At 40.4% G+C, this 26037-nt stretch overlaps 2 protein-coding genes across 5 annotated transcripts in view; both read left to right on the top strand.

Annotated features, from left to right (window-relative positions):
• The window catches only part of ARG2 (arginase 2), a 181836-nt gene that overhangs the window by 67729 nt on the left and 88070 nt on the right, over positions 1-26037 (top strand). The window lies entirely within an intron of this gene.
• PLEKHH1 (pleckstrin homology, MyTH4 and FERM domain containing H1) overlaps positions 1-26037 on the top strand; it is a 75293-nt gene that overhangs the window by 1130 nt on the left and 48126 nt on the right. For 3 of the 4 annotated variants that reach the window (XM_042438843.1, XM_042438829.1, XM_042438851.1), the window contains exons 1-6: positions 2039-2264; positions 12082-12197; positions 12528-12686; positions 19269-19331; positions 23366-23509; positions 25861-25944. In XM_042438843.1, the coding sequence (XP_042294777.1) occupies positions 12561-12686; positions 19269-19331; positions 23366-23509; positions 25861-25944 (417 nt within the window). In that variant the 5' untranslated portion in view covers positions 2039-2264; positions 12082-12197; positions 12528-12560. Of the gene's footprint in view, positions 1-2038; positions 2265-12081; positions 12198-12527; positions 12687-19268; positions 19332-23365; positions 23510-25860; positions 25945-26037 lie in introns of those variants that run through there. The other variant, XM_042438835.1, reaches the window with a different exon arrangement.

Raw genomic sequence — 26037 nt, 5'->3', positions numbered from 1 at the left:
AGCAGGAGGAGGAGACCAGCTGTGTGAAGGAAAGAGGTGTGTGTATGTGTGTATCCCTTTAAGAACAGGGCTGCCTTCCTCTCCTTGGCACAGCAAAGAACCATGGAAAATCTGGGAACGGCGAGAATTGGGGACATGGTTTTCAGGCTGCTGCTATTATGTGCAGAGAGCTAATTTATAGAATAGAATCATAGAGTTGGAAGAGACTGCAAGGGCCATCCAGCCCAACCCCCTGCCATGCAGGAACTCTCAATCAAAGCTTCCCCAACAGATGGCCATCCAGCCTCTGCTCAAAGACCTCCAAGGAAGGAAATTCCACTACACTCCGAGGGAGTGTGTTCCACTGTCGAACAGCCCTTACTGTCAGGAAGTTCTTCCTAATGTTGAGGTAGAATCTCTTTTCCTGTAGCTTGCATCATTATGAATGAGCTGGACATAAAAATATGGTATTTTTGAGAAAATGCTTATTCCCTGATTCGCCTCATTTTCTGTCTAGATTCTGATCAATTTGTGCACAGCATTGTCTGGAAAGCAATTGCAAAATTGTCCTAAATGCCCTGGATGATCCTGAATTGTGGTCAGTTTAACCTTCCAGTTTTTCTCATGTGAAAAAATCCTGTGTCTGAAAACCTTCAGAAATTACCTCCAAGAGGTCTGTCATCAACAACCCTGCTAAGGGTCTGCAAACACAGGACTGTGGCTTCCTTAATTGAATCAATCCACCTGTAGTGCAGTCTCCCTCTTCTTATCTTCCATTGTACATTGTACATCTTTTCCAATGAGTGACATCATCTCATGCTATGTCCAAAGTATGATAGCCTCAGTTTAGTCATCTTAATTTCTAATGAGAGTTTGGGCTTGCTTTGCTCTATGATCAAGGCATTTGTCTTTTTAGCAGTTCATGATATCTGTACAACTCTTCTCCAGCACCACCTTTCAAATCAGTTAATATCTTTTCCTCTTGGTGTTCTTCACTATGTAGCTTTCACAACCCATACACAGGAATCAGAAATATGACCTGGATGATTTTGAATTTCACATTGATACTGTTCTGCCCGCCCAAAACTTTGGTGGAAGGGAAGGAGGCAAGAACAGATTTGGTGCTTCCCGTCCTGAACCTTTTCCTCATGTAAAACCCTGTACCCCCTTACATCTTAGTATGTATACTTTGTTACCTCAGGATTCTGGAGTCCAGCAACTTTAAAATCCTGGCTCAAGCCCTCTTGTTGTTCTTGTGTGCCTTCATTTCTAACTCATGGTGACCCTAAGGCCAGGGTTTTCTGGGCTGAGAGTGTGTGACTTGCCCAAGGTCACCGAGTGGGTTTCCATAGCTGAGCAGGGAACTGAACCCTGGTCTCCAGAGTCATTGTCTGAACTACTACACCACCCTGGCTCTCTCAAGCCTCTTACTTTCCCCCTTTTGAAAACTACAAATTTGGGTTAAGCAGAGCTTGGTGCAACAGCATGGTGTAGTGGTTTGAGCATTGGACTCTGGAGACCAGGGTCTGAGTCCATCTTGCCCACTGGGTGACTCTGGGCAAGTCATATTTTTTTCAGCCTCAGAGGATGGCAATGGCAAAGGCAAACCTCCTATGAGCAACTCTTGCCAAGAAAACCTCACAATAGAGTCACCATAAGTAAAAATGACTTGAAGGCACACAGCAACAACAATGAGCTTGTTGGCGTGGATTTATAGGGGTGCTTGTGCCATTTCAGCACTGAAGAATTGTTATATATCCAAGGTACAGATACCAGGAATGAGAGTGTCTTCTGAGCGAACCTGAAAAAAATAAGTGGCTATTTGAATAGACCCTCATGACAAAAAGCCCACTTTTTACCAAATGACTGCAGACATATCCAGTACTTGAAGTTAGGGGAGGCACTCTAACCTGCTATTAGTATTCTACTAATAGTTGACCAAAAAAGGGTTAAAAGTGTAGAGCTGATGTCAGTTCCTGTGCTTCTTTGGAGGGCTGGCCCACAGTGATATTTGAGCCAGGCTCTCCCACATTGGAAAGGAGACACAAGTATTTCAACGTCTTTGCACAAGCAGAGAAAGAGAGAGAGAGAATGGTAAAGAGCTGAATGGGATTTCAGGCGAGGCTCACTTTGGCTGGCTGGCTGCCTTTGGTTAGGTTTCAACCCAGCCCACCTCAAGGCAGCTTTCCTTTGCTTCACCGACTGGAGGAGAGCAGCATGCAGACAACAACTCCGTGTTCCTCCTGAGCACAATGCAAACTTGTTCTGACCAAGAACAAGACAAGGTCAGCCCCAAGACAACCTTTGCTCTCTTTGCACTTTCCTCCCAAAGTCCTGCTTGCTTCAGCTCTCCCTGCTGCTGCTAGAGCCATCCTTCATGCTGAAGGTGAGAGCGGAGGTGGAGGATGGACAGGAGGCACCTGCTTCTTCCCTCGCCCTTCATGGCTGGAACTGGCTTGAAGAAGAACTGTTTAAAATTTGCTACCAACTACTGTTAAAGTAGTTGGCAGCAAATGATGGTGCTTCCTTGTGGCTTGGGTTTTTTCCTTCCTGCTAAAGAAAATGATTGCTAAAACACATCATCATCATCATCTTTGTAAATAATAATAATAATAATAATAATAATAATAATAATAATAATAATAATATACCTGTTATATCAATCATTTTCTTTATGTATCTGAAGACATAGACTGAAGTCTACAAAAACTCATGCTGCCAACTTCTTTCTTTCAGTTAGTCTCATATGTTGTGTACTATAAACCTACTGGTTGACCTTGGGCAAGAAGTCACACTCTCTCAGCCTCAGAGGATGACAATGGCAACCCCCCTCCAAAGGCACATGCCAAGAAAACCCCATAATAGGCTTGTTTTAGGGTTGCCATTAAGTCGGAAATGATTTGAAGGCACAGAACAATGAGTTAAAGTAGTTGGCAGCAAGTGGTGGTGCTTCTTTGTGGCTTGGTTCCCCCGCCCCCAAAGAAAATGATTGCTATAATATGTATATGTTGCGTACTATAGGCAATTGGACTGAATAAATGTTATGGGTGGTTAGGTTATTATTATTGTGGTATGCTTATTATTACAGACTATTGATTTCAACCATTTTGAAATACTTTGTTGTTTTTTAGCTGCCGTTTTAAACACAAAGAAAAGGTCCATCAAAATCAAAAAGGTCTGTGTCTCCGTAAACATTTTGGATTGCACTGTGACTCTGATAAAAGTAGATGCAGGAATAAGTGGGATAGTGGGTGCATTTACGCTTTGACACCACTTTAATGCCAACGGTTCCATCCTACATAATACTGGGATCTGTAGTTTTGGTGAAACACCAGCATTCTTTAGCAGAGAAAGCTAGAGACCTTGTAAATCTACAGATCCCAGGATTCCATAGGACAAAGCTACAACACTAAAAGTTGTGCCAAACTGTATTATTTCTACTGTGTAGATGCACCCACAGTGAACTAACTACAGAATCAAGGGCTATGAGGGATGCTTTCTATGAGTGCCGCTAGATTTTCAAAGGAAACCAACTTCTGCATTCCTTTTACCATTGAATCATGCCATTAAAGCACAAGTTCTTAAATGCTATTTGTTTAAATCATTATGATTTCAGCCTTGTCCTTTGTAGCTCAGGTTTTTCTTTGATTTTTTTGGTTTGTTTCTACATTTCTATGCCATTTCTTCCAGAACTCTAGGTGACTTATAAAATGGATAAAATGAGTATAAACATATAAATCAATTAAACCATGAAACAGAATAAAACATAGTAGTGATATAAAACAGCACATGGATAAAAACCACAGGAAATATGTGGTACTATTCATGAAAACTCCACTTTTAAAAGTTGGCTTTGTGCTTTTCTTTAAAAACAAAAAACCAAGGTGGACTGATGATTTATCTGCATTGTAAGTCATTCTGCAACTTTGGAGCTTCAGCCAAAGAGCCTCTGCTCCCTCCCTCAAATATACAGTATCTATGTGATGTGATCCTATAGATGGAATGTAGAGTAGCAGGCTTCTCAACTGTCTTTTAACTAGCAAGTAAATTGCATAGTTAGTTTAGGGAGAGGTTGTCTGAAATCTGTATGTCCTGTGTCCCTAACCCCAGTGAATATGGAAGGACATGTGTACATGTAAATACATTTAGGCTGTGTGTATGCTATTGTAATTTAAAGGTACCATTTTAATTTTGCTAGTTGTTTATGTCACAACTAGACTAAAAATGGGGAGGGCAGCTATGAGAGAGCTATAAAATAGCCTAAAATGTAAAGACATACAACTGAGCATGAAAGTTAGGATCATACAAGCCTTGTATTCCCTATTACCATGTATGGATGTGAGAGCTGGACAGTTAAGAAAGCAGATAGGAAGAGAATTTATTCATTTGAGATGTGGTGCTGGAGAAGAGTGCTGAGGTTACCATGGACAGCCAAGAAGTCAAACAAATGGGTCCTAGAGCAGATCAAACCAGAAAGCTCTCTGGAAGCTAAGATGACTAGATTGAGGTTCTCGTACTTTGGCCACATCTTGAGGAGGCACGACTCACTGGAAAAAACAATAATGCCAGGAAAGATAGAGGAAAGCAGAAAGAGATGAAGGCCACATGCTAGGTGGTCATGGGTGTGACTTTTCAGGAGCAGAGCAGAGCAGTGGAGCATAGGGAGTCTTGGAGATGTCTCATCTACAGGGTTGCCACGGGTCGAGATCGACTTGAAGGGAGATAACAACAACAAAATTATGATTACATTCAGTGATATATGGGAATTACGATTTATGAGTAATATTAGTATAAAAAAATTAGTAAGGATTCTGTATAGTGTGGTATGGGGATGTCAATGGGGGAGTGACACCGTTAGTTATCCCACCTGGTAACACCAACCCTAGTGATGCCACTGCATACAAATGATAAGATAATGATAAGACCTGGTGCTTGTGAAATGTCACTACTTTAGATGATCTGCCTGTTAAGTCTCATCATAAACTATGACCATGATCTTCCCACCAGATTTGAAGAGAAACATAGAACTGTCCTATTAGGTATATTGTCCAGAGAGTTCCTGCAAACACTGGACTAGCCAAGCCAATGGAAATATTAGAAATGTGCAGTTGCTTAATGTCCAAATGCAGTAGAGGGCTGCTCTTATGTTATTAAGTAGCAGAGTCAGCAAAGAGTCCGATGGACATTGCTTCTGATGTGCATCATGGCACCAGTGCACATCATTAATCAACACTCTTGCTGGTATCCTGTTATGCATCTTTTCAATTCAATAAAAAGGGTTTCTTAGCCCCTCAGCTGTGTATCTAAGTATATGTAAAGTTATAGGTCATATAGGATTCTGTCAATTAGTTTTAAGACTTATAAAATTGGAGATGTATAGCCCCTTTTCTCTCTTTCTCTCTCTTTTTTAATTTTATTAAGCAAATATAAAAAACATAACAAAACAAATGTGATGACCACATGAGCAGACAACATAAAACATATCCATAAGCATAGTTAAGTATGCTTTGTTCATACTTAAAGGCTTCTTCTTGTATGGAAATTTTATGCAAATGTATTTTATTGCTTAATCTGTTAATGACTAAAATGTACAATCAGTTGTAGATTTCTTTGATTGGCCTGTGTAGTATATGTTTCCTAAGACATACAACATATGCAACAAGATGTATAAGATCATATACATGTTGAAAAATACAATGCAATGTTATACACTGTTCATGACAGTGCTTAGGCTCTGATAAGTAGTTCTTTTGATAAAGAAAAATGACAAAATTTTCAAAATTGCTTTTAAAAGGTGAAGTGATAACAATTTTATATCACACTCAGAAAACAGGTAGCTCCAGAGCCAAAAAGAACTATTTCAGAATGACTCTTTATACCATAATAACCGATAACACTGTAGATCTTCGATTACAATTTTGCATTCCACTCTGGACAGATACATTAGTAGTGGAGAATGCCTGCAAATGGCACCATACACCCACTAATCTCGTACTGCAAAGTGATATATTATGGCGAAAGAAGGAGGTAGGTTTTTGATTGTGATTAATATAGTTTGTTCTGAATTATCTTTTTAAAAGAAATGAACAGATATGAGAGCAGTAAAACCAATGCTCTTCTAATCTTTGATTAGATTTTTATACATCACCTATGTAAGCTGTGGCTCAAGTGGGTGTATGTTATATCATCTCCCATGAAAACCTGTGTTTCCCTCCTATGTACAATAAGCCACACTGGTTTTCCATGACAAAAGGCCTTGGGAGCTGGTGGCCAGATCTGAAGTTCTATGGGACAAGTGGCCCATAAGGTGCAATATTAAGACTCTGCAACTCAGTCCTTAATATGTTCGGTTGGAAGTGAGACCCACTGAGGTCAGAGGGACTTATTTCGTGATAAGTCTAAAGCTTAAGATTGCATCCCTGGTGATTATTTGATAGGGACTTCTGCCCAGTAAATTCTGAAGAGAAGTATTTTCTGCTTCATCAGATTCCTGATGGATGATCCATCAACCTGCAAATAAGATTTGCAAGTAATTCAGTGACCTTGCAGCATTTAGTGCACAAGAGGCGTTTCAGAACAAATGCTCACTTCATCCCTGAAACAGCACAACACCATCATTACACAACTATATTCAGTAGTAAATGATCAGAGACAGAACAGCAGAAAATATTATAGCATCCTGCCAAAACATTTCAACAATATTTATAAGTGAGCTTAGAGTTCCATGAAGCATGCAATCAATTTGCATGGCTTTCTGTAGCATCTGCTCAATTGCAGTGTGCATGCTCACAATCAATGTTTTTAGCTAGCTTTCTAGGTTATTGCACAGACCAATCTGCAACATACAGATTCCTAAATTATTATTACTATATTACAACAAAAATTGTTATTGGTTTCCCTCTCTGTCAGATGTTACCAACTGGAATTTTGGACCATCAATTATTCAGATTCTATCCAAGAATTTAGGAATCAGTGAGATGTCTTCAGATATTGTGGCACATTTCAAACAGTATTACTTTTTGTAATTTTGCTATTGTGATTTTTATCTGTGGTGGTGTCATTGAGATGTTTTGTCAGTCCATGTGGAATTGTTCCAAGAGAACATATCACTATTAGAGCAAGAGTTGTTTTCTTTTGCCAGAGGTGCTGAATTTCAATGTTTAGGTCTTCATATTTCATAATCTTTTTTTCTTTTTTTCTTCTAATCTTCTGGGATTCCCACATCTATAATCCAAGCTTTCTTTCTGTGAACCATGGTGATGTCTGGCATATTATGTTCTAATTGTCTGTCAGTTTAGTTCTTAAAGTCTCATAGGATTGTCATATCACCAATCACAAAAAATTCAGGTTTATATTCCCATCAGTTCTTTGAGGGTGGCAAATGATGTCAGTGTTAAAATACAAAACAAGGAACATGAGAGACACTGCAGACTGGGTCAGCCAAAAAAATTAGCAGTAGCAGAATACGTTATAAACCATCCTGGGCATAAAATGCTGTTTGAAAACACTGAAATTCTGGACCATGCCACTGAAATCCATAAACACCTGGACGATTTCAACAGGAAAGATGAAACTCTTAAAGCAAACTATGGCCATATACAGACTGCCAAAATAAAGCTGCTTCGGGTTACTTTGGAGGTATGCTGTTTAAATGATGCATGTGTCCTAAGAGTACAGAAGCCACACCAAAGCCACGATCCAGTCCTAAACACTGGAGTGCAGCTTTGGTGCAACTTCCAGACTCTTAGGATGCATGCAACATTTAAACAGCATACCTTCACAGTGACCTGAAGCAGCATTATTTTGGCAGTCTTTATAGGGCCAAAGTTTGGCTACCAGTCCTGAAAAACACCAAAATCAAGACCCAGCCCATGCAAATGAAAACCACCCAGGGTCAGGGGGATTTCCCAGCAGACAATGGATCATAAATTAAATAGGCCCCCTGAGGCCTTGCCATTCAGCAACAGAACAACATACAGATTAACATGTAAATTGCTTCCTCTAAAGTGTGTGTGTGTGTGTATCCCACTCTCTTTCATGCCAGGATTCTCTGAAGATGCCAGTCACAGATGCTGGTGAAACGTCAGGAATAAACTCTTCTAGAACATGGCCTCATAGCCTGAAAAAACCACAAAAAACTATGGTATTTGTATAACTGATGACAGTGCTAGTGGTAGTGATGCTGATGAATTAACCACTTCTGCTCTACCTGTAAGCATTTCTGTCTGTCAGTTAATTAATCAGGATATTTATAGTTTTCTATGTTCGCACACTCTGCCAAGTTTCCAGCATCTCCTTAAATTTTCTATTCATTTAGCCTGAGGTCAAGCAAAAAGGCCACCCAAAGATGATTAATACAGACAAGGGGACATGGCTAAATATATTTCATACTGAGTTAGTGATGTGAGATCCTGCTGAAACCGAATGAATTAGTCTTTATCTTTGCTCTCTCTCATTATCTACTTTGCTTGGAAACTTCATAAGCAAAACATTGCCACAAAACAGTTTCTGTCATTCATGAGGATACTTGGTGCATTGTGTCTCCTGCCCACTTCAATTATCTCATGGCCTTCTAATGAAGGGACACACTGGCCATGTGAATCTTAAGTGTAAGCTACACAACAGACTTGTCATTCATGCATCCTTAGGAGAAGCCACATACCAGGTCATAAAATACACAATGACAAGCTGCTAGAACATGTTTGCTGGGAACTAGGAAATATTAGAGTCAATGTGGCTTCATGGTCTTGAGAGCAGTGCTGGAGAGAAAGAAAATATGGAAACAAGAGAGGTTTTTAATAATCTTCAGGAGCTTGTTGTTGTTCTTAAACTTTATTTATACCTGCCTTTTCCCCAAGATTGGGGACTCAAAGTGGCTTACAAATTTAAATGATTGTCTTTGTTGTTAAACTGCCATCAAGTTGACTTCGGCTTACAGAGACCCCATGAATGAGAAAAGTCCAAGTCACCCTATCATCAATAGCCTTGCTCACATCTTGCAGACTGAGAGCTTTGTCCTTGAGTCTATCCACCTGTAATTCAATCTTCTTCTTTTCCTACTGACTTCTTCTTGCCAAGAATTCTTGTCTTTTCTAGTGAATCATGTCTTCTCATGATATAAAATGATTACAATATAGTTAAAAACATAAATAATGTTGACATTAAAACAGAATTAAACCATTAATATTAAAACAATTTAAAACATTCACTTTAAAAAGGATAAAAATAGTTTTTAAACAGAACAATTTAAAATAACACAGCACCTCCTAAAAGCTCTTTTTTAAAAACAACTTCAGTTCTAATAGCTTGTACAACAGCCAGGTTGATCTAGAATCGCCCATATCACACCCATGCTAAAATCTCTCCACTGGCTGCCTATTAGTTTCCAGGTGAGGTACAAGGTGTTGGTGATACCCTTTCAAGCCCTACATGGCCTGGGTCCAGACTGCTTGCGGGAGTGCCTTCTTCCACATAATCCACCCCACACACTTCAGTCCTCTGGGAAGAACCTGCTGCAACCCAAGAAGACCAGATTGTCTGCAGTGACCCAGAGGATCTTCTCATCGGCTGCTCCTAGGCTCTGGCATGACTTGCCAGATGAGATCCATTATATTACCACCTTGGAAGCCTTTAAAAAGGCCATCAAGATGGATCTCTTCCAGCAGGCCTTTCCAGATTAGCCTTCCTAGACTAGCCTCTCCTTACCGAAATCATCGGCCCTGTCATCCCCTCTAAGAAGACATTTGTGTGTCCAAATCTAACTGCACTTTTAGTGAATTTGTAGTTGTTTTGTTTTCAAATTATCCTGCTGTTTAATTTCCTTTTATGGTTTTCGATTACTATTTTTATGATTGGGGGAGGGTTGGGATATGGGGGTTGTTCTTTTAATTGTAATTTTTATCTGTATGATGTTTTATTGTTATACCTGTTGTAATCCGCTTTGATTCCTTGTGAAAAAGCGGAATATAAATAACTATTATTATTATTATTATTATTATTATTATTATTAATAATAAAAAAGTCTTTGCCTACTGACAGAAGGACACCAAAGAAGGGGCCATTCTAGCTCTGCTAGGGAGGGTGTTCCAGAGTCTGTGGGCAGCCACTGAGAATGCCATATCTTGTGCCCCTGCCAGCTGTACCTGTGAAGGTGGTAGGATTGAAAGAAGGGTGAATAGGATGGTTTACTCCCCTAAGATGGCATTAGTAATAGAGGAGAAGTAGAAATATAATCGTGGAATGTCAGCAAGCAGTATGTAGGGGGCAGGGGAGCAGAGGGAGTATAAGATCATAAAAATGAATGCAGAACAATAACATCATATGTTATTTTAATTCTCCATTTCTGAAAAAAGAATAAAAATGTTTTCCTCAAGCAACTGCTTTACCAAGTAAACTTTGTCCTCATTGAAGCTCAAGTTTCTGTAGTGTCCCTGAGAATTCTTGCACAGTTAAGACCTGTGAGCCAGCTGCAATTGTTCCTTGAGACATCAGAATTGGTCGTGGTGACATATGTCTGTTACCTCCTGCTTGGATTACTGTAATCTGTGTTATGTTGGACTGTCTTTGAAGAGTGTTCAGAAACTTCAACTGGTCCAAAAAGCTGAGCCAGACTGTAACTTAGGGCTGGCTACAGGAGGCACATATAACCTCTCTGTTGCAACAGCTCCAATGGCTGCAGGTTTGTTTCTGGGCACAATTAAAAATGCTATTTATGTCTGCTCAGATCTAGATTATTTGAAGAAGACCCCATGAATGAGAAAAGTCCGTCACCCTATCATCAATAGCCTTGCTCACATCTTGCAGACTCAGAGCTTTATCCTTGAGTCTATTTAATAAGCATGTCTTCCAAATAGATTTCAGCCCTGGCACATGCTATTTTATGAACATACTAATAGATCCTGTGTCTATATTTCGGAGTGATAAGTTGTTCTTTTGGCCAAAGCTGCATATGTGCTATTGTTCACACTATGTCAAGTAAAGCTGCTACGCAGAATCAGACTATCATTTTTTGGGCGGCTCATATGTGTCTCTTAGTGTTGCCAATCGTATGACCTCTTTGGAATACCAATCCTTTTGCGTCATTGTTTGATCTCATAAGAAATATCACATTATGCAGGGCATCTCATATTACACAGTATTCACATTTTCCACATTACTGATTTTCCCCAACTTTTAAATTCTTATGTTATGAGGCTTAGTTTCCAAAAGCATGCTTTCTCAGCATTTGACTGTGGTACTCTTGGTGACTACCAGGTGACTACTAGGTGGGTCTGTGAACTTGCTCCACTTAAAAAAAAAACATTGCTAGTGAGACCATCAAGTGATGAACAAGCATCTGGGCACCACAATTTAAAAAGGACATTGAGAAACTGGAGCATGTCCAAAGGAGAGTAACTAAAATGGTGAAAGGTCTGGAAACCATGCCCTACGAGGATTGACTTAGGGAACTGGGGATGTTTAGCCTGGAGAAGAGAAGGTTAAGAGGTGATGTGATAGCCCTGTTTAAGTATTTGAAGGGATGTCATATTGAGGAGGGAGCAAGCTTGTTTCCTGCTGCTCCAGAGACTAGAACGAGGAGCAATGGATGCAAGCTACAGTAAAAGAGATTCCACCTCAACATTAGGAGGAACTTCCTGACAGTAAGGGCTGTTTGACAGTGGAATAAACTCCCTCGGAGTGTAGTGGAGTCTCCTTCCTTAGAGGTCTTCAAGCAGAGGCTGGATGGCCATCTGTTGGGGATGCTTTGATTGTGATTTCCTGCATGGCAATATGGGTTGGACTGGATGGCCCTTGTGGTCTCTTCCAACTCTACGATTCTATGATTCTAAGCATGTATCAAGCAGTCTTTGAGAAAAACACGGAGTCCTCTTCTGTTTGTAACATGTTTTTCAAAAATATTTCCCACTGAGTTATGGTGGAACTATTTTTCTTCCTACTAGAAATCTCCCTGACTGAAATTCTTATTTGAATCTGGTTATTGCAGTTTAGTAAACATCCAAAAGCACTCTATAAAATAAACTTAAGTGTCTACTACTGTATCCCAATGAATTGACTACCTCTCCCAATTTTTAAATATTTTATTTTATTTTATTTTGCATCTAGGAATCCGGCTCTTTTGGAATTTCAGTTTTTCATCTTGAAATTAGGCACTGCCATTGGGATGACAACAAAAATTGCTCTATCAACTTTTGAGTTGTTGACCACAGTTTCCCAATGAGGTATGTCTGGGTCCTGTTTTTCGCTTCTTGCAATCCACCCACCCATCCCACTTTGGAAATTGGAACTGAAGTTCAAGTTGGGCAACAGTCAGTACTCCATTAAATTTTGAGGTGTCTGGCTCAATATCAAGAAGAATGATGGCTGCCATAGGGGGACAGGTGTATATGCAATCATTCTCATATGTTATTATAAAGTAAACCAATTATTGGAAAGTAGTTTTTTATTTAAAACATTTAGAGAGCTATAAAGGCAGGAGACTTATGGAGCCAAGAGACATATAATGATAACAAATACAATAAAGCATTATTTTCTTTTTCTCACTCATTTAGGCAAGCCTAAGCAGCGTGAAGAAGGAGTTCAAAATGGCAGAGCTCACAGCTGAAAATGGCAGCTGCACAGATTGGCAGAAACGATGTTTTATGTTAGAGACACAGCTTTTCAAGTTCCGCGTGCAGGCTGGGAAGATCCGGGAGCTTCTGGCTGAGAAGGTAAGGCAAAGGCTATGTATTGCATCCTGTATTTTTTGCACATTGTAGGTTGTGTTGTCATGGATTTATTTGTGGAAAATGTAATTTTATGTATTAGATGCAAGGGTGATAAGGTAAGGAGCTGGCAGGAGGGGATGAGAGAATGAAATGTTGGAAGTGAATGGTGATTGGCAGAATGTTGGAAGAGATTTGAATAAGGCTGTTGAATGATGGTGAATGAGAGCTGATTTAGTGGTTTGAGAGTTGTGGTGTGGTCAAGTGAGTGAATGAGTGAGGATTAGGATTGAGAGGGAGCCAGGCATCTGCCACACTGCAGAATTAATTACAGCATCATACACACAGCCAAAATGTATTTACATGTGGTTGAAGTGAATTTTTTAAGGATATTATGTTTTTAAAGAAAAATTTAAAGGACTATAAAAATTTTACAATGTAAAATTTATTTTTTTAAAAAAACATGGAGCCTCACGTTTCTCTTCCCACTGAATCTTGCCCTACTCACATCATATCTTCCACTGAGCTCCAGCATTTTAAAGGGATGCAGATGAATGTCATTAATCAAAATGGGGACTGTAATCAAGATAACAAAAAAGATGAAGGCTTGGAAGGGTAGCTATGAAAGAACCAGAAAAGATCCTTGGGTGTAAAGATATTATTAAATGCCAAGTCAGAATCATCTGTGCCATAGTATTTCTGATTTCTGTGTGAAACCTGGACAGCGAAGAGAGGTTCTAGAGATATTATGCCTAGAAGACAAATAAATGGGCCCAACAGTAGATCAAGCCTGAACTCTCATTAGAAACCAAAATGACTTAACAGAGGTTATCATATTTCAGACAGACAGTGAGCCCTTGGTATCTGCTCGGGTTTGATTTCAGGATCTGCCATGGATACCAAAATCCATGGATGCTCAAGTCCCATTAAATACAATGGTGTAGTAAAATGGTGTCCTGATATAAAATGGCAAAATCAAGGTTTGCTATTTGGAATCCAGATATTTTTAAAATATTTTCAAGCTGCAGATGGTTGAATCTGTGGATAAGGAATCCATGGATAGAGAGGGACAATGATATCATGAGAGGAGATGACTCATTGGAAGAGACAACAGTCCTTGGTAAAAGAGAAGGCAGTAGGAAAAGAAGATCACATTACCGGTGGATTGAGTCAGTAAAGGAAGCCATGGTCCTGAGTCTGCATGATATGAGCAGGGCTGTAAAAACTGGGACTCTATGAAGAGTGTTTCATTAATAGAGTTATCATAAGTTGCAGCTGACTTGACTTGAAAATAAAACAAAATAACAAAACCAGCCATTCTAGATAGATAGATAGATAGATAGATAGATAGATAGATAGATACAGTAGATAGATAGATAGATAGATAGATAGATAGATAGATAGATAGATAGATAGATAGATATGATCTGGGAAGCTTCAGTGAATTGTTTGTTTGTTTGTTTTTTATTTATTTATATACCGCTATTCCAAAGATCATAGGACAGAGTGTTCTCTCTTGGGCCTGATAAATACAATAATTATTGCAGTATGGGCTAATGAGCAGCTGTAGATTACTGAGCTAAATGGACTATAGACTATGTATTACTAGCTGAAGCCATTGTTGTTGTGTGCCTTCAAGTCATTTCCAGCTGATGATGACCCCAAGGCAACCCTGTCATGGTTTTCTTGGCAAGATTTTTTCAGAGGGGATTTGCTTTGCTTTCTTCTGAGGCTGAGGTATTATGACTTGACTAATGTCACCTAGTTCCCATGGCTGAGCAGGGATTTGAACCTGGTCTCTAGAGTCATAGTCCAATACTCAAACCACTAAATCATGCTGGCTCCCTAGCTCAAGCCATACCTTATTTTGAGGGGAAATTTGTTGCTATTTTTTAAATCCAAATACTTTCTTTTTACCTTGTTTGTGTCTGTATGATCGCCAATCCCTATTCTTTATCTTTTTACTCCATCAGTAAAGATGGGGGAGGGGGGGACACTTCTGAATAAGTGACTGAAGGAGTAATGTGTTTGATCAGTTCCTGTTCTCCAGAACACCTGACTCAGCTTTGAAACAGAAAATAGGACTCTGGAGTTAGCTCAGTGCAGGAATGGGTGTCAAACTACTCAACCCTTTGTTGAGATTGGGGGTGTAGTTTGGTTCAGTGGTCAAGTTATTCTATAACTGGGTACATGTCTTAGCGGTGTTCCCCCGCCCCCCAAAGGCCAGGGAGCAAGTAATTGTAGGCTGTTATTACAAGAAAGTTTTAACTGTATGGATACGGGTTAGCTCAGGCTGTGTTTCAGGCCAACAATACAGTTACAAATATGGTTTTGCAGTAGTACTGAATGCTTACATTTCTTAAAAGAAGAGGCTTCAAAACTAAGGGTGGCTCACACATGATTTATTCAGGACATCTGCTATTCCCCTACAGAAATTGTAATGTGTCATTTGATAACTATTATCTTTTGTTTTGTTTTATCAAGGCCCACAACATCACAGGCAGAATGTGAAACATAGTGCTTTGCTAAGGATTTGCCCATTTGGCTTTCCACCAGCATTTTTTGACTAATTAAGAGATGAGAAATCAAGTGACTACTTAGGGATGTGGGGATGATCCTCAAATCCCTAGTAAATACATGAAGAATGCTGGAATGCTGTCTTAGCAGCAACTCTCTGCATTATCTTCTGCCATGATTCTCTCATGATTCTCTCAAAAGACATGACAGGCACAATTCCTGTTTTTATAGGAATAAATTCAGATGTGCCTGGAAGCCTTTCATTGAAGGTAAAGAACATATGGGATTTAGGAATCTGTGTGTTGCGTGTCTTTGGTAACTAGGATTACTACTTCTTTCTAGTTTTCTCACAATTGTACTCACCATGGGGAAAGGGGGATAATATTCTGTTGATGAGTGACATGGCAGACTGTTGTCATGGCAGCCTGGTGGCCCTGTTAGAAATGACCTGTGGGGCCGCTTTGGGAAGGGGGAAGAGCTGGGAGAAAATTGGTGCCGAACCCAATTACTGTAGTTTGAAAGAGGGAGAAAGAGAGGAGGGAAGGGTGGTAGGATACTTTGATTTTGACATGAATGCCTGACTTGGCTTAGTACCGGATCTATGTACATAGGATTTCCTGGGCACCATTTCCAGAGGCCCGCAAGAGGGATGTTTCGTGCTGAACGTTAATGCATCTTCCTACAGCAAATCTGGAAATGCAGTCATGAATCTAATGTCATGGGTAGCTGGCATTTACTTACACAGTTGTGTAAACAAGGGGGAAAAGTGGTAATATCGTGTTGATGAGTGATATGTCAGACCATTGCCATGGTAGCATTAAGACTCTGTTAACATACAAACTGCAAGACAGGAGTCTTTGGCCATCCTTCTCATTTTTAAGACATTATTCTGCTGCTTTATTGTTCCACAGCCTGTGGAGGGGGAGGGTATGGCAAGCTAATGATTAGAAAAGCACTCACCAGATTTGGAAAACTACATTTCATTGTTTTGCAAGTGATAAACTGTTAGGCCCAATTTGGTTATTAGTAAATCTACAAGGTATGATATGTGGAAAGAACTGTTTCAGTTCTCAGTATGTTGTTAGTTTACCCCCTAGAAATCCTTAAAGAATCTATTATACTCAAACAGCATCATGAAATTATAGTTTCTTCTGATGCAAGACAAGAAAATATTCCACATTGTAAAGCAGACAAAAAGACATTTGCAGTCACCCCTCCTTTCTCATGGGCTTGAGATCCGCAGTCCTGAATATTCATGGAGGGGCGACCGCCATTATTTTCAATGCCCCCCCCAGTGCATGCTCTGCACATTCTTGGGGCTTGAATATAGCCGAGTCTCCATTTTTTACTGGTGTGTGTGTGTGTGTTCCAGAACGGATCCATGTGAAAACAGAGGGCCGACTGTATTTATTTCAGAAAAAAAAGTGGAAACAAAAGGAAAAGTTTATTTCATGAATATCCCACCTTTCTCCCAATACGGGAACCAAGGCAACATACAATGTAAATTAAACTAAAATATAGCTTAAAATATATATATAGTACAAAAGTGTTTTTAATACCAATAGCATTTTACATTTCTATACTACTTCATAGTGAACTAAGCACTCTCTAACCAGTTTACAGTGTGTTAGCCAATTACCCCCAACAAACTGGGTACTCACTTTACTGGCCTACAAAGGAATAGAAGGCTGAGTCAACCTGGAGCCCTGTAGGAATCGAACACACAGCATTGTGGCTGCAGTACCGGCATTTAATCACTGAACCACCAGACTCCTGCTGCCTTTTAGTTGCACAAACAATCCAATTAAAACAGTTAAAAGAATTAAACACACATTCAAAGCACAGTAAGGGGGAAAATACAGCACACACCATTAAAAGATCCCTTTCTCATTCCAAACAGAAGGTAAAGGCCTATTTAATTTAAAAGGTCTTTGCTTGCTGGCAGAAAGAAAGCATAGAGTCATGGACTGGTGGCTCCCATGTCAGATGGGCAGTTGGTCCATTCCAAATTTTAATCCAGGAATTCTGCTGCACGGTGCTGAAACCGGTTCCTAAATATCTTTAGCACCTTGGACAGCTCCTTCAGAGTTAGCCAAACCTGGAATAGATTTATTGTTCTTCTGACATGGGAGCCACCAGCTGGTACTGCTCTATTCCTTATTGGGAAAACCATAATTTCCCACTCCTGCCTTCTCTAAGTCTCTTGCTACTAGTGTTCCAGACTTCTTCAAGGTTTCAGAAATTTCTATGCCAAGAATTCCAAATCTATTTACTGGGCTTCTCTAAAGATCAACTAAGGACCCATCCATACATTGTTACACCCTCGATATCCAGTACCAAGAAAGATCTTCTGTAAATACATCTGTGAAAATAAAAATGAATACCTTTCACTTTCAGCTTAGGCTGCATCTGCACTGCAGCAATAATCCAGCTACTGCCATGGCTCCATGTTATGGAATTCTGGGAATTGCATTAACTACAGCTCCCAGAATTCTATAGCATGGAGCCATGGCAGTTACAGTGGTGTCAAACCAGATTATTTCTGAAGTGCAGATGCAGCATCAGTCCATGTTCCTCATCTAATATTCTCTCTGTTCTGCCACATGCCTGCTATACCTCTACCCAAATCCTGAAATTTCTGATAAGCATGTTCAGATCCATGTTTACATGTGACTGAACATGGACTGTAATATAAAGTTATCAGAGTTTGGTGGTAAGGAGTTAAGAACAACATAGCTTCCAGTGGCTAGTTGTTTTTTCGATATTGAGGGTGTAACAAAATATGGATAGGTCCTTAGCTGCTCTTTAGAGAAACCCAGAGAAATAGTTTTGGAATTCTTGGCATAGAAATTTCTGAAGCCTTGATTCTAAATTGTCTCCTGAAAAAAAGCCTCAAGAGTCCCTGCAGGCTGAAACGTGGTGGGGTTTTTAACGAAAAAACAGACCATCTTTGGAGCATCTTGAGAATTGTCTCCTGTTTCTCCTGTGGATTTCATTGAGTGCTGCCCAGTTCAGTTTCTTTTGTTCCCCACACATAAAGCCAGCTGATAACATATCTGATAACATAAGGCTAGGGTGTTCTGTTGGGATCAGCAAAATGAGAATCAAAGCAACACTTCAATTTCAGATCTGAAAGGAACTTTCTACAACACTTTCATTTCATCTGTCAGAATTAGTGCCAAGTCAGTAGTACAGCATCATCTTTCCACAGCATGGCGACAGCCTGAAAAATTTAATTAGAACGGCTTGTCTGAAGGAAATGGGGACATTCCTATTAGTGCAGTTAATCTATAATTGAAAGACATGGGCCAAAACACACTGCAGAAATAATCTAGTTTGTCACTGCTTTAACTGCCTTGGCTCAGTGCTAGGGAAGCCTGGGAATTGGAGTTTGTTGTGGCACCAGAGCTCTCTGACAGAAAAGGCTAAACGTCTCACAAAACTATAGTTCCCAGAATTCCCTAACATTGAGCCGTGGCAGTTAAAGTGGTGTCAAACTGGATTATTTCTGTGTGTTTGGGACCCGTATTTTACAAAAGCAAGGGAGGGTTAAAAGAATGTAGTCACCAGTGGGAAATGGCTCTAAAGGGCTGTACAAATCAGAGTAAGATTTTCGTAATTCTTATGAAAGATGGCATAGAAATATATGAGCATTGTCATTAACACTTTCTGAAAGGATTAAGGATAAGCAGAACTTTTTGAAATAAGTTTCCACATATTACTAGATTTTATTGTTTGTTGTCTCATTTTTCTATTTAATTATTGTATCTTTTATCATTACCATCCTTGCCATGAGAAATTCTGTTCATGGGTGGTATGTTAATATTGCATGGGGGGGGGGATAAGTTCAAAGATCTCTACCTTATGTTGTGATGCAGAATTGATCAGAAATCTGTCAATGCTAACGGTGAGGCATCAATTTCTCAGCCACATACTTATAGATGTGACAAGCATGTATCAAGTGCAGAAGTACTGGAAAATATCTTTTCCACCCTGTAATGAAAGAGAGCATTCATTAATGAAAATATGGTTGGTGTTGAGCATTCGCCCCCTTTATATTTTGCTATAAAGATGCAAGAACTGGAGCAAAGAGTGGCTGAAGCAGAAGACAGAGCCCAAAGTGCAGAGAAGCAGGTAAGAGCTTTCCTAGTGTCATTTGTATAAAATGTGAAAACTTTCACAGCTGATCTAGCATCACCAGAGGCCAGTCTCCCACCCTGTATAATAAGTAACAAGCTATTCTTATGGAGGATTTACTGTTAACGTGGAGAGAGGCATTGCTTCTCCTATTTTACATGCCCATTTGTTGTTGTCTCACTTGTGCTTGTGGCTAAACAACAAAAACCAAATGAAGGACATAAAGTATCCTTCAGTCTAAACCAGTGATAAAAAGTGTGTGGCTTTCCAGATACTTTTTGGACAGAAACTCCCAGCAGCCTTAGCTTTCATAAGCAATGAGGAAGAGCGTTGGGATGCAATTAAAATTAACAATGTTAATTAACTTTCATAGAATCATAGAGTTGGAAGAGACCACAAGGCTATCCAGTCCAACCCCCTGCCATGCAGGAACTCACAATCAAAGCACCCCTGACAGATAGCCATCCAGCCTCTATTTGAAGACATCCAAAGAAGGAGACTCCACCATGTAGACTCATTGAATCAACTGAATTTATATAAGTGTTGATTCACAAAGTTCTCATCAGTTCAGTGGTACCACTCTAGTTGGCAATTAACTGTTGAATTTCACTGGGAGCTTCCCATGGGATAAGATGAATATATCCCAATAAATAACTTTTTTAGCTTTATATTTTAAAATTACATGCCATAGTATGTAATATAATAGAATGTTATTATTCACAGGCTAGATATCTATCTGAGAATCTGCCTGGTACAGTGGTTTAAGTGTTACACTAGGACTCTGAGAGACCAAGGTTCAAATCCTCACTTGACCATGGAAATCCACTGGGTGACCTTGGGCAAGTCAGATTCTCAGCCATAGAAGAAGGCAGTGACAAATCCACTCTGAACCAATCTTGCTAAAATAACCCTATCCTAAGTTGTAGTTGATCTGAAGACACATAATGGCAACAAGACATTGATGCATCATCATATCAATGAGTTGTTTCCCCATTTCACCAGTAAGTAAATTCTATGTAATAAAACAGTCAGAAATCTGTACCCAGATTTCTAATTATCCAAATGTTTTCCATTCCTCAGACCAAGAAGGTGCTACATTTATATCTTACACAGCACTGGACTCCATCTAGCTGAATGTAGTTGAACTGCAACTCCCAGCATTCTGGCAGTACTACTCTAAAGCAGGTGTAGGAATAATGTGGCCTTCTGAATGTTGACCTGCAGCTCCCAGGAACTTAACTAGTATAGCCAATGATGAGGAATGATGGGAGTTGCATTTCAACAACATCTGGAGGGCCACACAATTTCCAGGCCTGTTCTAAAGCCTGCACCAAAAGTGAGAGAAATTTCCTCTGTTTATGCACCCTGAAAGAATTAAAGTAATTAACCCCTTCTTATGAATAGGGTTACATTTTTGTGTGTGGTTATTTTTGCTGTTTTTAATTTGTATGAAGCTGGGTATCCAACCAGAATGTCAAGCCCCATGTGTCATGTTCTCCAACGCACCTTTTTAATCAAAATGGAATAGAACAAATGGACTACAACTCAAGACTGGAGTATTGTGTTCAGGCCAAACCTGGGAGAATGAATCAAGCTCAGAAGCTTAGAGATTGCTGCTGCTTGTTACCAATAGCACCATTCACCTTGGTATCTAGGAAGAAAAGAAAATGTCTTTAGGGATGCTTTAATTAAAGCTGGCAGGCTTTAATACATAATGTGGAACTGCCACCCCACAAACAGGTATGGTATGAGAAAGCAGTAGACATGGGAAATGAAAGGGCTACATGCAGAGCTTGAAAGCTAACATTTTCTGCACCACATGAGTTCAGAATTTGGGTTGGCCATTCAGTGTGCTCTCTATAGCTGTTATCCTCAATAAGGAAGCCATGTGGTTATTGGGCCTCTCCAATTGCTCACAGCCTCCAACTCAGAATCACTGCTCAAGTGTCAGACAGATGGAAAGAGCTTTCTTTTGGGCAGTAATTATCCAAAGCTCTAATAAAAAAAACATCCAGCTCGGCAGGCTAGGTTTTTTGGCTGGGATGCCAGGCACTTGCCTTTCAGATTCATGGCAGGGGAAAGGCTGGTTGCCTCTCTCTGTCTAATGCAGACAGACAGGAGGACAAAACAGTTTTCTGCAACCATTGTGGTGAGGAATGTCCGTTAGAGCATAATCCGTCTGCATAAAGAAATCGGCATGTCGTTTGGGAAGTATCCCAGCATGGCACTGCCAGCCTGGCAGATTTGTGGAAGAAGACAGAAGACTTTGGTCCTGTGGCCATCAGTGCTTTTAAAGAGATAAGAGGGAATAATGGAAACAATTGACTTCACTGAGAAGGAGCACTTGGTTTCAAGGACAGCAAAATCATTTGTGACATCTCAATAAAGCTGGGATTGAACTCCAAGGCTTAGAAAAAATGGCCTCTTTTAGACTACAATACCCTCACAATATTTGTGAGATTCCAGGAGTTGTAGTCCAAAATAGTAATTTTTCCAGCCCCTACCCAAAACACTGGAAGGGAGTATTAATACAGCTGTTGGGATGGGGAGAGGAAACTATAGAAACATGAGAAAAGAAATACAGTAATTGGCTGGTGTACCCTGACAGGGGCTGTTCCTCTTCCTTGCCATCTCTATGCCAGAGGAAAAGGGTGAGAAAACTCAACAGGTGACAGTAATAAAGAGAAAAGAAAAGACAGAAGGTGCTGTTTTCACCAAAGTCATCTGGTCAGAAAACACATGAGGTGAACTAACCCAAACTACTCCCTGTATGTGTATAGAAGAGAGTGATGGGAATCATGAGATCTTTCAGAATCAATGATTCCCAAACTTTGGACCTCCAGGTATATTGGGCTTCAACACCCAGAAGCCCCCGCCAGCTTGGCCAACACTCAAGAATTCTGGGACCCAAATTCCAAAACATCTGCAGGACCAGAGTGTAGAAACCACTGCTCCAAATGTTGCTGGACTGCAGCCCACAGCATTCCTCACTATTGGCTCTGTTAGCTAGGACTGTTAGGACTTGCACTCCAACAACATCTGAAGAGCCACATGATTTTCACCCCTGATATAAGGGGTAGGATAAGAGCCTGACTCTGAATTTCATTCCCAGATTCCACAAAAAGCTTGAAGCCAGCTTACCTTTCTAAAAGGTTGCAGAATCAGGAGAAAAATGTGCTGCCATCTCTCCCACCTCCTCTACTATCCTTAACCAATTGTGCAATTGGTGAGGGCCAGGAGGATTTTCTGGGGACCAGTGAACAGGAGTCTTGTCCACCAAAGAATATGCAGATTCTTAAGTACAACCCCTCCATCTCCTGGTAGTTTTTTTGTCTAGGCATGAACCAGTAAGCAAATGGCTTCATTGCTGATCAGTCATGCAGCTCTGTCAGCTGAGGAGTGGCACATCAGGATGCCTTGCCCATATTTGCCCATGTCACTGAAAGTACTTTGCACAAAAACATTCAAATGGTTTAGGAGCTAGTTCAACTGGCATGGCTTCTTGCAGGGAACTGTGGCTTTCTGAGCTTGTTGTAGAGAAAGCCTATCCCTATATCCCCTTCTCTAATACACAAATGAAATAAGAAAAAGATGCGTATATCCCCCCTACCCCATTGTTTGAGAACAGGGTTTTTTTCCCCCAAAAAATGAAAGAATTAGGATTATCTGTAGCAAAGCATTCTCAATCACCTCACAAATCCTCCCTTAGTGTGCTTAGTCTAAAAATGGTACATTTGTGGGCACCTTGCTGTTGTTTTTTTTAAAAAAATATCATGTAAAAAATCTCCTCCTTGAGTCCTTTGAACATTTAATATGATGTTTTCAACATAGTAGTTAATGGGATTAGAAGAAATGACCATACTCAAAGTCTTAAAGAAGAATTCTCCACCCAACCCCAACCTGCTGCCACCGCCACCAGAAATAAGGAGCCATCAGTAAAAAGTACTTCATTCATTCCATCAAGGCCCAATGTGTTTCCTTCCCTTTCCCCACCTACTGACATAACAATGAATGTTGAGGGGATCTTTCAGGTTGAAATCATGGAAGAGAAGCTGAAACTTGCCTACACAAAAAACAGTGGATCCAGTGAATACAAGAAATATCAGCAGATGATGAGCAGAGTACAAGAAAAGGATGAGCTGATTGAGAACCTGGAGGCCCAGTTGGAAAAGCAGGTAAAAATTACTATTAACTGGAATCTGTATAGCATGTATGAAAAATGAGAGCCAGCAAGGTATATTGTAGTGGACTGAGTATATAGTGGCTTGAGTAATGGGCTAGGATTCCAGAACTCCAGGGTTCAAATCTTTGCTTAGCCATGGAAACTTAGTCACACTCTCTCAGCCTCAGAGGAGGGCAGTGACAGAACCCCTCTGAGTAAATCTTGCCAGGAAAACTCTATGATAGGATGGTCATAGAGTTGCCATAATCGGAATCAACTTGATGGCATCCAAATATAAAAAAGAACCACCTGAGAAAGGAATTCCACTTTACCTTGTATGTCAGATTATGGCCCCATTCTCACTGGCACTTTTGCCCTGGAAGGAACTGGGCATGTGGGGGGGGGGGGGGGGGGGGCTCCCAAATCTCTCCGTAAGCAAGTGCCCACTACAAATCCGGGGCATTTTAACCTGAATGCCCTCTTAGAGAAATCGGGTTTAACGTGAAGGTGCCTGGCTGTCAATCAAATTTAGTTCTGCGATCATCATAGGTGACGTTTCCAACACTCATTGGGGCATCGGAAGTGTGCTTCCCCCCTCCTTTTTTTTAAAGAGCCAGGCGCCAGAATGCGCAGATTCTGTCAAATTAAAAACCTCGTGTGTGTGGTGTGTTGTGGACATTTGGGTCAGTGCAGGTTATGATCTGCCCTTGGCCCCATTTTCAACCCCAAAATGCAAGCTAATGCCATCTCTGTATCCTGTATCCCCCTCCTTGCCACCCCAGAATGCCTCATACACATGTAATAATAATAATAATAATAATAATAAATTCCTCACCTCGGAAATGCCAGGAAGAGATGCCATGCATTCTTTAGGCTACCCCTGAATTCCTTAGAGACAGTAGCAAAAGCATGTACAGTGGTTCCTCGGGATACGAAATCCTGTCAGATTCCCCTTTTTCCTTCGGCTCTTTCCTCCTCCTCCTCCTCCTCCTCCTCCTCCTCCTCCTCCTCCTCCTCCTCCGATGAGGGGAGGGACTGCTCTGCCCTCTGCCCTCCCTCTGACCTAAATCCCTCCCCTGAACTTGACCCGATCGTGATTGGGGGCAAGTTCATATTCAGCAGAACCCGGGTTTTTTCAAAAGGAACGGCTTTTAACCCAATTCTGAATGTCCTGGGCTAAGGGGCATTTGCCACAGAACTCTGGTGCATGCCTCGAAATGGATTGTGACAGATTCGGAGTAAATATGAACTTCACGTGGAAGAATCAATTCCTGATCCGGGGTAAAGTGTAGTCTGAATGGGCCCTATTTTCAGAGACCCTCAAAGGTTGACCCCAGAACATGGGAAGGTATAGATTCATTGAAGCAGGTGTCTGTTCAAGAAACTGAACAGTCCTGAGGTTGAGATAGTGAATAAGTGGATGATAGATGTTGAAAGCCCGGTTGACAGGGTGTGGATTTTGCAGGAATGCCTAGTAGCTCTGCAGTCCCAACAAGTCTATCTAAGGAACCAGGTAGTTAGCTTACAAGCTTAAGGTTGGGATTGTTACTGGTCCTGGTCATGGGACTTTTTGATGGAAAAAAGAGGACACTTTGGACCTAGATGATCCACGGCTACCTTTGCCTCTAGCTGAAACACTACTGTTAGTGCATCCATGACCATGAAACTTTCTAATCCACTCAAGTTAGCAATTCTTGAGGTTAAGTTTACTCTTTAAGCCATATAGCTTTGAATAATCTTTTCTCAGCCTATAGGGCAAGCATGCAGAAAATTCTTCACAGTTTTTGCAGTTAGGTAAGAACTTTACAAACAAGCTACCTTATGGAAACGGCCATGGTTATATGTAAAGATGTGAAGCCAGAATATGAAAAGTTATTTTCCAAAAGTAAGTAGCTTCACTTGTAATTTTCAGGCCCCCAAGATTAGTTAGTTGCCACTCTACTTTGAAGTAACTGTTTCCCATAACATTTCTCAAAAGAAACTAAAATATTTCCTTCAGTTTCTCGCAAAACATCTGGATGCTACTAGTCCCTGGCAGATGGTATAAAACACTGTCACTGCCCAGCAACCATAATGGAAGTCAAGGAAGCAAAGTGAGGCGTAGCACAATTTCAACACTGCAATCATATGAGATTCCTTCTCTACCATTTAGTGAGGTCACATCCCTGTATCTGTAAATGTCACAGTTACACCATAAATGGAGTAAAATTATTTCTTGTTAAATTCCACTTGTAACCTAATTTACTCATGTCTTTGTTATGAGGGAAAGGAATTAATGATAAGTAACTAGTTTTGCAACTGGTTATAACTAACCCCAAACTGTTTACTGCTACTCTAACATATTTGATTTATTTTTATTCACAGAAACAGTTGAGAGAAGAAGAAGCTAAAACTGTTCAAGAAAAAGCAGCCAAAATTAAGGACTGGGTGACAGCTAAACTAAGAGAGGTGATGGAACAATTTCTTCTTTTCTGAGTCATATGGGTAGGATTACTGCATCTTTTGACAGGGTTATGCATGGAGATGGCTTTGTGGGTATTA

Source organism: Sceloporus undulatus, chromosome 1 (genome assembly GCF_019175285.1).
Source record: "Sceloporus undulatus isolate JIND9_A2432 ecotype Alabama chromosome 1, SceUnd_v1.1, whole genome shotgun sequence".
In the NCBI taxonomy this organism is placed as follows: Eukaryota; Metazoa; Chordata; class Lepidosauria; order Squamata; family Phrynosomatidae; genus Sceloporus; species Sceloporus undulatus.
Note: the sequence above shows the minus strand (reverse complement) of the source record. Positions and strands in the feature narration are given on the sequence as shown.